This window comes from Natator depressus, chromosome 4 (assembly GCF_965152275.1).
Source record: "Natator depressus isolate rNatDep1 chromosome 4, rNatDep2.hap1, whole genome shotgun sequence".
NCBI classification, from domain to species: domain Eukaryota; kingdom Metazoa; phylum Chordata; order Testudines; family Cheloniidae; genus Natator; species Natator depressus.
The window spans coordinates 9,689,047-9,701,634 of record NC_134237.1 but is presented as its reverse complement, the minus strand read 5'-3'; the positions used below and the strand labels follow the sequence as shown (position 1 = coordinate 9,701,634).

At 45.9% G+C, this 12,588-nt stretch overlaps 1 protein-coding gene across 3 annotated transcripts; it reads left to right on the top strand.

Moving 5' to 3' along the window:
• Positions 1-3,683: 3,683 nt before the first annotated feature.
• LOC141985723 (sulfotransferase 1 family member D1-like) lies at positions 3,684-10,677 on the top strand. Of its 3 annotated transcripts, XM_074949909.1 has the most exons (7): positions 3,684-3,855; positions 5,626-5,751; positions 6,575-6,672; positions 8,371-8,497; positions 9,376-9,470; positions 9,941-10,121; positions 10,565-10,677. In XM_074949909.1, the coding sequence occupies exons 1-7, from the start codon at positions 3,708-3,710 to the stop codon at positions 10,675-10,677; spliced, it is 888 nt and encodes a 295-aa protein (XP_074806010.1). In that variant the 5' UTR covers positions 3,684-3,707. The 3 variants fall into 3 exon arrangements, with proteins under 3 accessions (XP_074806010.1, XP_074806009.1, XP_074806008.1); XM_074949907.1 differs by lacking the exon at positions 3,684-3,855 and having other exon boundaries at positions 5,655-5,772; XM_074949908.1 differs by lacking the exons at positions 8,371-8,497; positions 9,376-9,470 and having other exon boundaries at positions 3,708-3,855.
• Positions 10,678-12,588: the final 1,911 nt, after the last annotated feature.

Below are 12,588 nucleotides of genomic sequence, written 5' to 3'. Positions count from 1 at the left end.
AGGCCTGTGTAATGCAGCCAGTCAGATTAGATGATCATAATGGTCCCTGCTGGCTTTAAAACCTCTGACGCAGAAAGTAACTTTTTATTTTTGAAAGTCAGGCGGCTGAAATTGTTATAAAATCTCTAGTTGCTTATTCTCAGTATTGGCTGCATAGCGAAGAGAGCTGCTTTCAATGGAAGAATAAATGTTGATACGTGCCAAATTTTCCCACCCTTTAAAATGGTTTTTCTTATTGGCATCCCTGAGACATGTGGGCATAACAGAACCACCTATCCCCTCAATTCGTGCTTTGTTTTGGGTGGTTAATTAGTTAGCTAGAGTGAAAGGGATAAAATACAGGTACCTAGAGGGCACATCTACACATGGTATTTTGCTCTTATGTAACATAATCAACTTACACCAGTGCAAACTTTTAATGTACATGCACTTAAACTGGTTTAAGTCATTTTTAAAGCAGTTTAGCTTGATCTGATTATTTTACTGAATTCAGAGAACAAGTATAAACATGGTTTAAAGCAGTTTTAATGTGTCTGCACTAGGAGTTTGCACTGATGTAATAAATCAATTTAAAATTGATTGACGTATACTCGTGATGTTTGCTAATATAGATACGCCCTCATATTCGGTGAAAGGTCTGCTTTAGCGCGACAGAAGCTAGAACATTCTCATGCGATTGTGATTAGAGATTGTAGCCCATTATTCTGAGAGAGAGCTAGTCTCTTGCATACAAGACACCGCCCAGGTTTAATGACCTCTCATAAAATGATTTATTCCAGAATGAGGCAAGTTGGATTCACCTGACAACAACAATTTTAAAATCTACATGAAACTTCCAATAAAAAAGCAGTGGTTTCCACAGAAATGTCTATGCATATTCAGTTTAAGAACATAAGAACATAAGAGTGGCCATAGTGGGTCAGACCAAAGGTCCATCTAGCCAAGTATCCTGTCTTCCAACAGTGCCGATACCTGGTGCCCCAAAGGGAATGAACAGAACAGGTAATCAGCAAATGATCCATCCCCTGTCGTCCATTCCCAGCTTCTGGCAAACAGAGGCTAGGGATCCCATCCCTGCCTATGCTGACTAATAAGCATTGATGGACCTATCCTCCATGAACTTATCTAGTTCTTTTTTGAATCATGTTATAGTCTTGGCCTTCAGAACATCCTCTGGCAAGGAGTTCCACAGGTTGACTGTTTGGTGTGTGAAGAAATACTTCCTTTTGTTTGTTTTAAACCTGCTGCCTATTAATTTCAGTTGGTAACCCCTAATTCTTGTGTTATGAGAATGAGTAAATAAACTTCCTGATTTACTTTCTCTACACCAGTCATGATTTTATAGACCTCGATCATATCCCTCTTAATCGTCTCTTTTCCATGCTGAAAAGTCCCAGTCTTATTAACGTTTCCTCATACGGAAACCGTTCCATACCCCTAATGGGAGTGAAGGCTCCAGATGGGGATGAAGGCTCTGGGGTGGGGCCGAGGATGAGAGGTTTGGGGTGCAGGCTGCCCCGGGGCTGCAGTGGGGAGAAAGGACCCCCCCCAACCCTCTCTCCTGCAGCAGCTCAGGATGGGGGAGGGGGCCTCTCTCTGGCCACGGCAGCTCCGGTGGGGCTGGGCCGGGGTGCCTCTCCATGTGGGGCTGGGGAAATAGCACCGCCACCCCAGCCCGCGGTCACATGTGGCTTTGCTCCCCAGAGTCCCTCCAGCCTGGCAAATTTCAGGGTAAGGGGCTGCCCATGGGGCGCCCCCTGAGACAGACCCCCCACACCACTGCGGGCACCTCCAGCTTCACGGGCTGCTGGCCAAGTGGGCAACTTTGCATGGGGTGAGGGGTGGGGCTCTGCCTTCCACCCCCTGTGCCCATGGGGGAGGTGCTCGCAGGTGGGTTCAAGCTCCCCACCTCCCAGAGGAGGGGTAAAATCACCCTTGGCTGCATCACTGGAATTGCACCCATGGCCAACCCCGCGCGTGGTCACACACACCCCACGGGCCACTTGGGGGATCAGCCTTCGCCTCCGTGAGCCCACCGGCTGGCTTGCAGGATGGGGGGGCAGCAGCTTGGCACTCCATTCCGCGGTATGCAGCTGGGTCATGGGGCGGCAGCTCTGGCACCTCCCGCTAACTTGCAATTGCTCATTAAACCCACCAGATGAGTTGGCTGCAGGACAATGGGTGGGGGGTGCCGCTGCTTGTCTCGGGGTATTAATTCCTCTCCACTCCATGTGACTCGGCCCCAGCCATGGCAGCTCCAGCTAGGCTGGGCCAAGGGAGGGGCACCTCTCCCCGGCTGCGGCAGTGCCAGCTGAGCAGGGCTGTGCTGTGCTGGGCCAGGGGAGGGGCGCCTCTCCCCGGCTGTGGCAGCTCCGGCTGGGCAGGGCAAGGCTGGGCTGGGCCAGGGGAGGGGCGCCTCTCCCCACTTGTGCAGCCCTTGGTAGTCTGCTGTGTGGCCACGCAGCTTAGAGGGGACTTAGGAGACGACGTTCCCTTTTATCCTATGACAGCTTACTTTGCTTAAGAGCCTTTGGTGAGGGACCTTGTCAAAGGCTCTCTGAAAATCTAAGTACACTACAGCCACTGGATCCCCCTTGTCCACATATTTGTTGAACCCCTCAAAGAATTCAAATAGATTGGTGAGGCATGATTTCCCTTTACAAAAAACATGTTGACTCTTCCCCCAACAAATTATGTTCATCTATGTGTCTGACAATTTTGTTCTTTACTATATATTTCTGCGGTGATAACCTTTCTATTTATGTAATGGATGCCTCTTCCAATTCACCTTAAGTAAAACCATTGTCATATAGTGCAGCATGACCTGCAGCTAGCTTAATGGCACACACCCAGCTGTTCATCTCTGAGACACGGGTTTGATTTTTGCATTATTTTTTATCTACGAAAAAGAGTACAAGGCCCACATCCTCAGCTGGTTTAAATTAGCACTTACGCTAACTAATACTAGCTGAAAATGTAATCTTAAAAATAATCATTTCTATCATAGCTCATGAAGTTTTTTGAAGATTTCAAGTTTCCAATCTACCTGACTATTTATCTATCAATCAGACTTATATGCCCCACAACATTACCACAGGTTCTGAGTGCCTGACAGTCTTTAATGTATTTGTATTGTATGTGGGAATAATTGGCCAGTATCATAACTTTCATAAAACAAAATTTGTTCTGAAAATTAGATACAATCAAGCTGGGTTTTAAAAAAGTGCAAATATACAAGTCTGGGCTATATGTAGTAACTTAGTCAATTTTATAGGATCTAAACAGAGGCAATTCATTCAAATAAAGATTTAGGTATATATTGCTAAGGATAAGAGATCACAGTCTGACCCTCTCAGAGTATGTCTACACTATGAAATTAGGTCGAATTTATAGAAGTCAGTTTTGTAGAAAGCATTTTTATACAGTCGATTGTGTGCATCCGATGAAGTGAGCTGTAGCTCACGAAAGCTTATGCTCAAATAAATTTGTTAGTCTCTAAGGTGCCACAAGTACTCCTTTTCTTTTTGCGAATACAGACTAACACGGCTGCTACTCTGAAACCTGTCAATATAATACTGACAAGTCTCCCACACTCCACTGTGGAAAATAAATGCTAAGTGGAAGAGAGGGTCTCCCAGCACTTTGTAATGGAAGCAAACCACTTCCACTTACACTCTTTTCTCTTCCTTTAGCTCAGCATTTCCAGGATGGAAAATAATGAAAATATTTACAGGAGGAAATTAGAAATGGTCCGTGGCATTCCCCTATTCTGGAGTATTGTTGAAGAATGGGCCCAGGTGGAATCGTTCCAAGCCAGGCCAGATTACCTTCTCATTTCCACCTACCCGAAATCAGGTGAGTGCCACTGATCTATCAGGAGATTCTTCTTATGCAGCTAAAAGGCACAAACCCAGGGCAGAAATGGAGGCTATTGCCCAACTCTTAGACCACATGTATGCCACACTCAGACCATAACCCCTTTATCAATTCCTCAATTAGGTATAGAAATCTCTTACTCAAAGCCTCCTCTGTGCCTTCGTGATCCCTTTTTATTGAAGAACCCTATTCAAAACACGGCAGTATACATGGGTTTTACTGGACCTTGTCATGTAGGGAAGAAGCTAAGAAGCCTACCAGGCCAAAACTATAATGGGATTCAAAAAAGAACAAGATAAGTTCATGGAAGATAGGTCCATCAATGGCTATTAGCCAAGATGGTCAGGGATGCAACCCCATGCTCTGGGTGTCTCTAGCCTCTGACTGCCAGAAGCTGGGAATGGACAACATGGGATGGATCACACTGTAATTGTCTGTTAGGTTCATTCTCTCTGAAGCACCTGGCATTGGCCACTGTCGGAAGACAGGACACTGAGCTAGACGGACCTTTGGTCTCACCCAGTGTGGCCATTCTTATGTTCTTAGGAATGTAATAGATTTACAGCCAGAAAATGGCTCAATAGCTGGTCCCTGTGAGTAGAACTGGGCCTAGCTCTCCTGCATCAGAGCATGTGAGCCCAATCCAGCCAATTAAAGGGGGCTGGGCTACACCTGGGCCTATAAAGGGCTCCCAGAGAGCAGGAAATAAGAGGTGAAGGAAGTGAGTTGGATAGGCTGTGCCTGGGGAAGGGAAGACATGGTGGAGTAGAGCTAACTCCTGCAGAGGGTCCCTGGAGCAAGGGGCTAGGTGCTGAGGGAAGCAGCACTGAGCCTATTGCTCCAGGAAGGGAGCAGAGCTGATTAGAACTCAGTAGGGAACTACCAGGAGGAGGAGTGCTAGATCATGGGGAGGGGCGGCCCTGAAGCCTGAGAGAAAATGAGTTAAAAGACTGTTTTCTGTTGCTCTTCTTGCCTGTGTTATGCAAATAAACCTTCTCAAAGGAGACTGAGCAGGGCAGGGAGTGTTTGGAAGCTGGGGAGAAGCCATGCCCTGTAACAATGCTGTGCATAGAAACAGAATAAGACCACAAACTTCTTTGTCCTAGCAGGGATGTGTTCAAAAAGTGGCAAAATATTCCTTCCATGTTGCTGTCTTACTATCATTTAGCCATAGACTCTCCTGTTGCTAAATGCTATAGAGTTCGTGGACTAACACTGGAGTGCCCTCACTCAGTGTTCAGGAAGGGAAATTGCCAACTTGATTCTGACCAACATGAGCCGAAGGGGAGTGCTTTTTTCACAGGATGGATGAAGTGGCTTTTTGTCCTCAATATAGGCTCAGCGCTGAAGGGTGACAGGATTCTATCTATTCACACCTCCATTTGTGAGTAGTTTATCTCCCACAAGCCTAGTGGGAAATTTGCATTGGGCCTTCAGGCAGTAGCAGAAACAATTGTGATGTTATATCAAGTTTGGTGATATTGGACTTCCACAATGATAGGCCCTTTGAGTCACTTCGTTACTGACATCACATATTCAAGTGCAGGCCAAGAAAGCCCAGGAGCACTGATTATCACCACCCTCAAAGTCTGTAGCTAAAAGCCATAGGCTAGAAGGGATCGTCATCTGGTGTAAATTGGCATAACTCCATTCACTTCAATTTATACCAGCTGAGGATCTGACTCCATGTTTATGACCTGCCTGGTGTACTCTAGAAGAGTATTTAGCTAGTTTGCTTTATATTTCCAGGCACAGCCTGGATCAGTGAAATTGTGGACATGATCTATAAGAACGGTGATGCAGAGAAGTGTAAACAGGATGCGATTTACGTTCGGATCCCTTTCATGGAGCTGATCATCCCTGGATTTTCAAATGGTAAAGCTTTGCACACTGCAGGCACGCTCCCGGAGAGATTGGAGCTGCGTCTTTGACAACCCTCCCTTTAGGAACTGTGTTGCCCAAAACTGAATATGAGGATATTTACTTACCTCCCTGGGCTTTTGGGAGGGTTGGTTAACTGGCTCCAAATTCTGTCCTCGGATACATACAAGAAAATCTCACTGACTGTGTATAGATCTGAGGATAGAATTTAGCCTTTACTGTTTCTAAACCACTCTGAGTTCTTTGGAATGAAAGGCACTCTGAGCCTGATCCACAGTACACTGAAGTCAATGGAAAGATTACCACTGGATCTGGCCATATATAAGTGCAAACTGTCAATAGTATTAGGATCCTGTGCACAAGGAGCTTAAATATGAACTGAAATGTTTTAAAAATAACTTAATACACAAATGGATTAAGGGTGGGATTTTCAAAAGAGTTTATAGGAATTAGGTGCCAAATTCCCAGTAACAGTCAATGGAGGTTGAGCACCTAACTCTCATATTTTCTTTTGAAAATCCTACCCTACGGATGAGATTTCCACTGTCCACAAGGGGAGCTGTTAGGTGCTGAGCTCTTTTGTAAATCTCGCCCTAAAAGGGGGATAGAATATTATATGTTCACACCCTGACTTCTATCTTTATCCACATCTGTCTGGACTTCATCCTGTAGAGAGATACAGAATGGCAGCTCAGGATTATTAAAGGCTGCGGGCCCGATTCCTCTCTTCGTAACAGTGGCCCTCTGAGTGTAAATAGTTTACGATCAAAGCTGTAATAGTCCTGTTTTTTCCTTTAATCCCTTTTGTATTTTTTAGGTGTCGCACAGCTGGCTGAACTGCCCTCTCCCCGATTAGTAAAGACCCATCTTCCTGTTCAACTCCTTCCTGACTCCTTCTGGGAAAACAACTGCAAGGTTAGTATTATTTCTTTGCATTGCGTTAGCAGAGGCTCCAACCAAGATGGACATCCCATTGTACTACACATGTGTACTGTGAATACACATAGCAAGAGAAAATTCCTGCCCCACAGAGTTTGCAATATAAATAGACAAAGGAAGCACTACTATCCCCATTTTACGGATGGCGGACTAAGGCATGGAGAGATTAAGTGGTTTGCCCAAGATCACATAATGAATCTGTGAGAGATCCAGCAGCTGAACCTAGATCTCAGGCAGTGCTTATCCATATGAGCAGCCTTCTATCTGAGATTTTCCACTGGAAATTAATACAGTAATGGATTAAGCTGGAGTTTCCATAGGATTCTAGTGCTGCTGTGTGTTTAGTTGGTTTTTTTTTTTTTGAAGACACACAGATTCTCAGTGACTAAATCCAGCTACCATTGTAAGTACTGATGGTCAAACAATGCATCACTCAAATGAGCCTCATTTGACATGAGATATCATCCCTGAATTTCTACAATCCATGCACTTTGCAGACATATTTGATACCATCAGCAGTGCTGGAGAGGAGGATTCAGGGCCAGGTTATAGCAGGGACTAAGGGCATATCTAGACTGCAACCAAAGGTGTGATTTGAAGCACAGGTTGGCCTACCCACTCTAGCTTTAATCTAGCTAGTATGGCTAAGAATAGCAGTGAAGACATGGTGGTGCAGGCTAGCAATGCGAATATATCCCCAGGATCCCCGACATGCCTCTACAGGCCGTGCTGAAGCCCACGTCCCTGTGTCTTCCCTGCTATTTTTAGCTGTGTTAGCTAGATTAAAGCTAGAACGGGTATATCTTCTGAGGGCTGCAATCACACCTCCAACTGCAGTGTAGACATCCTGGCTTCATTGACATCAGTGGGGCTAGGATTTCCCCCCTAAAAGCAGGGTGCTCTTTTCTAGGCAACTGTGAAGGAAATTCTAATTGTTGGACTCAATCTCTTTCTCTTTCCCCTCCAGCTTGATTCTTTGCATTGATGGAGGAGGCAGCAATTATGGTTAAAGAACAAGAGTAGCCATTAGGCCTACTGGGTACTATTCCCAATTCTGCCTCCCCTGCTCAGTGTACCTCCCTGTACCTCAGTTTCCCCATCTGCAAAACACTACATTACTTAGGGCTGTAAAGTGCTATGACTTCCCTGGGTGAAAGCTTTTATATAGCTGAGGAACAGTAATGTTGCCTACTCTGCCAGTCCCCGTCAGTTGACTGTGACCTTGTGAATTTCTGCCACACCCCTTTCACTCTGGGTGGTTCATTTTTTTGCAAAATTCAGAGGAATTTTCCTTTTAATGCCATGACTAAGCCTGGAAGGGATCTCTCTTAGTGATTTATTCAATGAGACTTATAGTGACTCTGGAGAGAGTCCTACAAACAGCTGAAGTGCCACTTGCTCATTCAATAGAACTGGTCACATTTTTTTTGAAGTTTGGTTGGAAAATTGATGGGAAATTAGACAGTATTAATAAATCTCCCCACCCCTCTCTTTTTTGGCCAATGGTAGAACCAACTGAAATGTTTAGAACTGAAAAGGTCAGATTTCAATGAAAATATGGGTGAGGAGAAATCTGAAAATATTTTTGCAAATTTATTTTCTTGTTTTTCAATCAGCTTTGTTACTCTAACATAGACTCGATTGACCATGTAAACATCCTTCTCTTCTCCGCAGATCATCTACGTTGCCCGAAATGCGAAGGATGTGGCAGTCTCTTATTACCATTTCTACCAAATGGCAAAAATACATCCAGAGCCTGGCACCTGGGATGAATTCTTGGAGAAGTTTGTGACTGGGGAAGGTAAAACTTGAAGCTAGATTCTCCCTACAACACTGAACTCACAGGCTGTGACACTGCTAAACTAAAAACTATGGAGCAGATTATTAGCTGCTCTAAAGATACTTTATTATACCACTTGAGAATCTCTTCCCATGAGTGTATCCAAATTTCAGTTAGACAGAAGCCCCTACAGGGCAAGATAAAAGAACATGAACACATCTCCCATCAGCCTCCACTTCATAGAATCATAGAATATCAGGGTTGGAAGGGACCTCAGGAGGTCATCTAGTCCAATCCCCTGCTCAAAGCAGGACCAATCCCCAATCAAATCATCCCAGCCAGGGCTTTGTCAAGCCTGACCTTAAAAACTTCTAAGGAAGGAGATTCTACCACCTCCCTAGGTAACGCATTCTAGTGTTTCACCACCCTCCTAGTGAAAAAGTTTTTCCTAATATCCAACCTAAACCTCCCCACTGCAACTTGAGACCATTACTCCTTGTCCTGTCCTCTTCTACCACTGAGAATAGTCTAGAACCATCCTTTCTGGAACCACCTCTCAGGTAGTCCAAAACCTTGGTCCAAAACCAAGAACCAGATCCTCCTAGAACATCTCTTAGATGCTCAGGCAGTCAGGTTGCCTAGTTAATGTCTCAAGTTATCTATTCCTGGGGGGACGGGAAGGGGAATGAGTTGTGTTAAAAGGGGTGTCCCAAGACATCCAGCACCCCCTTATTTCCCTATCAACCCATTATCCTGGTATGATTCTGCCATTATGGGTTTTTTTTTGAGAGCCACACAAAATATTCATTATTTAACCTGACTTCTTTGCTGATATCACAGTGAATCCATATTAAATGTGAATGTTTGCCTTCTCTTCTACTCCTTTGTCTTTGATTTAGTTGCGTTTGGACCTTGGTATGATCATGTGAAAGGCTGGTGGGAGAAGAGAAAGGACAAGCCAATTCTGTACCTGTTCTATGAGGACATGAAAGAGGTGCGCCAGGGAAAGAATATAAACTCATCTAATGTTTTGGCCCCAAGTGCGTTGTTTGTTTGCATGAGGATAACAAGTAGGCAGCAGCTATGCCTATCGACAATACTTATTCAGAGAGCAAGAGAATCAGGCAGAGGGGTGAGGCTTCACAGGTAATATACTCAACTTCTGAAAACAATGATGTCACAGCTGACAAAAGGCATGTCTTCAAGATCCAACTCCTATACATTCAAATAAACAGAACTAGCTAATATAATTTGCAATAGCACTATCTGGTGATTCCTAATAATATTACACACACACGGATTTGGGAGATTAGGGATCTCCCTTCAAAAGGAAATGCCAAACCCCTCCATTCTCACTGTCCCCAATCCCCACTACCTGGGCTGAGAAAGTGACATTGTACAAGCACCTTGTAATAGTTTCCACATCATTCTGTGTGGCATCTGACAATCTGTCTTTCTTTCTAGGATCCTAAACGTGAAATACAAAAGGTGTTACAGTTTCTGGGAAAGGACCTGAAGGAGGATGTGGTGAATAAAATCCTCCATCACACCTCATTCCAGGAGATGCAGAAGAACCCCACTGCCAATTATAAGATGGTATCAAAAGCTCAGATGGACCACAGTGTGTCTCCCTTTATGAAAAAAGGTGAGAGCCCCTCACAGCAATTATAGGAGGGCCTACAAGAAAGGAGGACACATGTAACATGGAAGCAGGGCCAATAATAGCTATAATCTGGGGAAAAGCCAGCCACTAGTTCTGCTTCCATAGGTGGGAAAAATCTCAGGATCTGTTTTATCCTTTACCTGCCAAACCTGGCTAATGATGGAGCTGCCTAGGAAAAACACTGCTCAAGGAGAAATGGAACTAATGGGGAATTAGAGTGAAAAATTGTCACCATTTAACCAAGCCCTAGTGAGATCTCTGAAAGAGGCAAGTGGCAGAAGGGAGAAAGACTATAGATTGAATCATTCCTTTGGTTTCACAGATTTATAGGCCAGAAGGGACCATTATGGTGATCATCTAGTCTGAACTCTCGCATAACACAGGCCACAGAATTTCACTCAATGATTCCTGGTTTTCTCCTCCAGGTATCGCGGGTGACTGGAAGAATCACTTTACCGTGGCCCAGAATGAGGCATTTGACTCAGATTATAAAGAGAAGATGAAGGGATCGACACTGGAGTTCCGAACAGAAATCTGAAGCAGCAGTAGCTTCTTCCCCCATCTGGCTTAGGTGTTTAGTTGGCTTGGACAAGGGAGAAATTGAAATTAAATGGGGGCACCAAAGCAAACAGCAATTGTTTAACTACTTTAGATATAATTTTTTCCATATGTTTCTATTTTTGTGGGGTCTTCAGTTCCATAACTGCCATTTGGATAATGCAGATGGGACTTCAAGCCCCACCCCTCTGGACTGCCACTAGGATCAGTGATGGTTTCAGCTGCTGTGCGCTGAGATTCTCACATAACCACATGACTCCAGGGGCTGGGGCTTGAAGACACATGATATTTGGTGGGTTTTCTTGTGGTAAAATCACAAGAGATGGCAACACTAAGGTAAGACTCCACCAGAGGGATTATGCAGCTACTATCATTAGCAAACAATAGCAAGGTATCGTTGGGAAAATATCGTTGGCCTCAGTTTTTAAGGACTCATCTACAAGGCCCTACACAGTAAACTACATGGTACTGAGTTTGTCTACTATACCTGAAAAGCTGAGCCGAGCCTGCTGTGACTCAAACCAGCAGGTTCCAGAAAGTCTATATTTGCCAAAACTGATGTGTAGACTGTTAGGTGCTTTGAGATGAAAAGCACTGTAGATATTAAGAGGTGCCCTGCAAAAGAATAGTTCATTCAAACTGCATATGTTAGTAGTATAAGGGCCCTACCATCAATCAAACCCTGACCCCGCCCCTTGACCCCTTAGCCCCGCCCCTTGACCCCTTAGCCCCGCCCACCAGAAGTCCCGCCCCCATGGGTTGTTACTTCCGGGGTCAAGGCTGCCACATGACCGGAAGCAAGGTGTGTCATGTGATACCCAACCCACCCCTTGACCCCTTAACCCCGCCCCTTGACCTCTCCCCCCCCGGAAGTCCCGCCCCATGGGGTATTACTTCCAGGGTCAAGGCTGCCACGTGACCGGAAGCAAGGTATGTCATGTGACCCCTCTAACAACTCCTCCCACTGCCCTCTACCAATCAGGATGGGTTTCGCCCCTGTAGGACTTCACCCCCAAGAGGAGCTTTGACCAATCAGGGCGAGTTCCGGGGCGGGGTGTCCTCTCCGGAAGTGGGTCTTGTGACCCCTCTAACAACTCCTCCCCCCTCCCCCACCAATCAGGATGGGTTTTGCCCCGTAGGACCGCCCAGAGAGGAGCTTTGACCAATCAGGGCGAGTTCCGGGGTGGGGGTGTCCTCTCTGGCAGTGGGTCTTGTGACCCCTCTAACAACTCCTCCCCCCACCCCGCTACCAATCAGGAGGGGTTTTGTTCCGATAGGACCAAGAGGAGATTTGACCAATTAGGATGAGTTCCGGGGGCGGGGTGACCCGTCCGGAAATGATTCGTGTGACCCCTCTAACAACTCCTCCCACCAACCTCTACCAATCAGGCCGGCCCGAGAGCAGATTTGACCAAAATAGGGCAGGTTCTGGGATGGGGTGAACCGCCCAGAAGAGGGGCGTATGACCCCTCTGCCAATCAGAGCGCAGCACCATCACCCCATAAGGCCCAGCGTCGGGCAGAAGAGGCTGTCTTTTACCAAGAGCGCGTGTTTTAGAAATCGTGGAAACATGGACTCCTTCACCACCCCCGTGAGAACTTCGGACTTTGTTTTAGCCCCGAGGGCCTTCAACAAACCGTGGAGAAAGCGCTACATCAGCGACAGTTCCGAGGAGGAGGGGGCAATTGAGGGGAGCCCTTTGGCCCAGCCATTGATGGATACCCCGGACCCTGAAACCCAGCCGCTTGTGGGGCCCCACGATGAGCGTGATGGCCTCTTGTTGTCCACCCCCTGGGAGGAGGAAGGTGATCGCAGCTCGGGGAAGTCACTAGTGGACAAGATGAACGCTCAGGTAAATGAATGCTTAAGAAGTGACGGTCGGGATGGGATT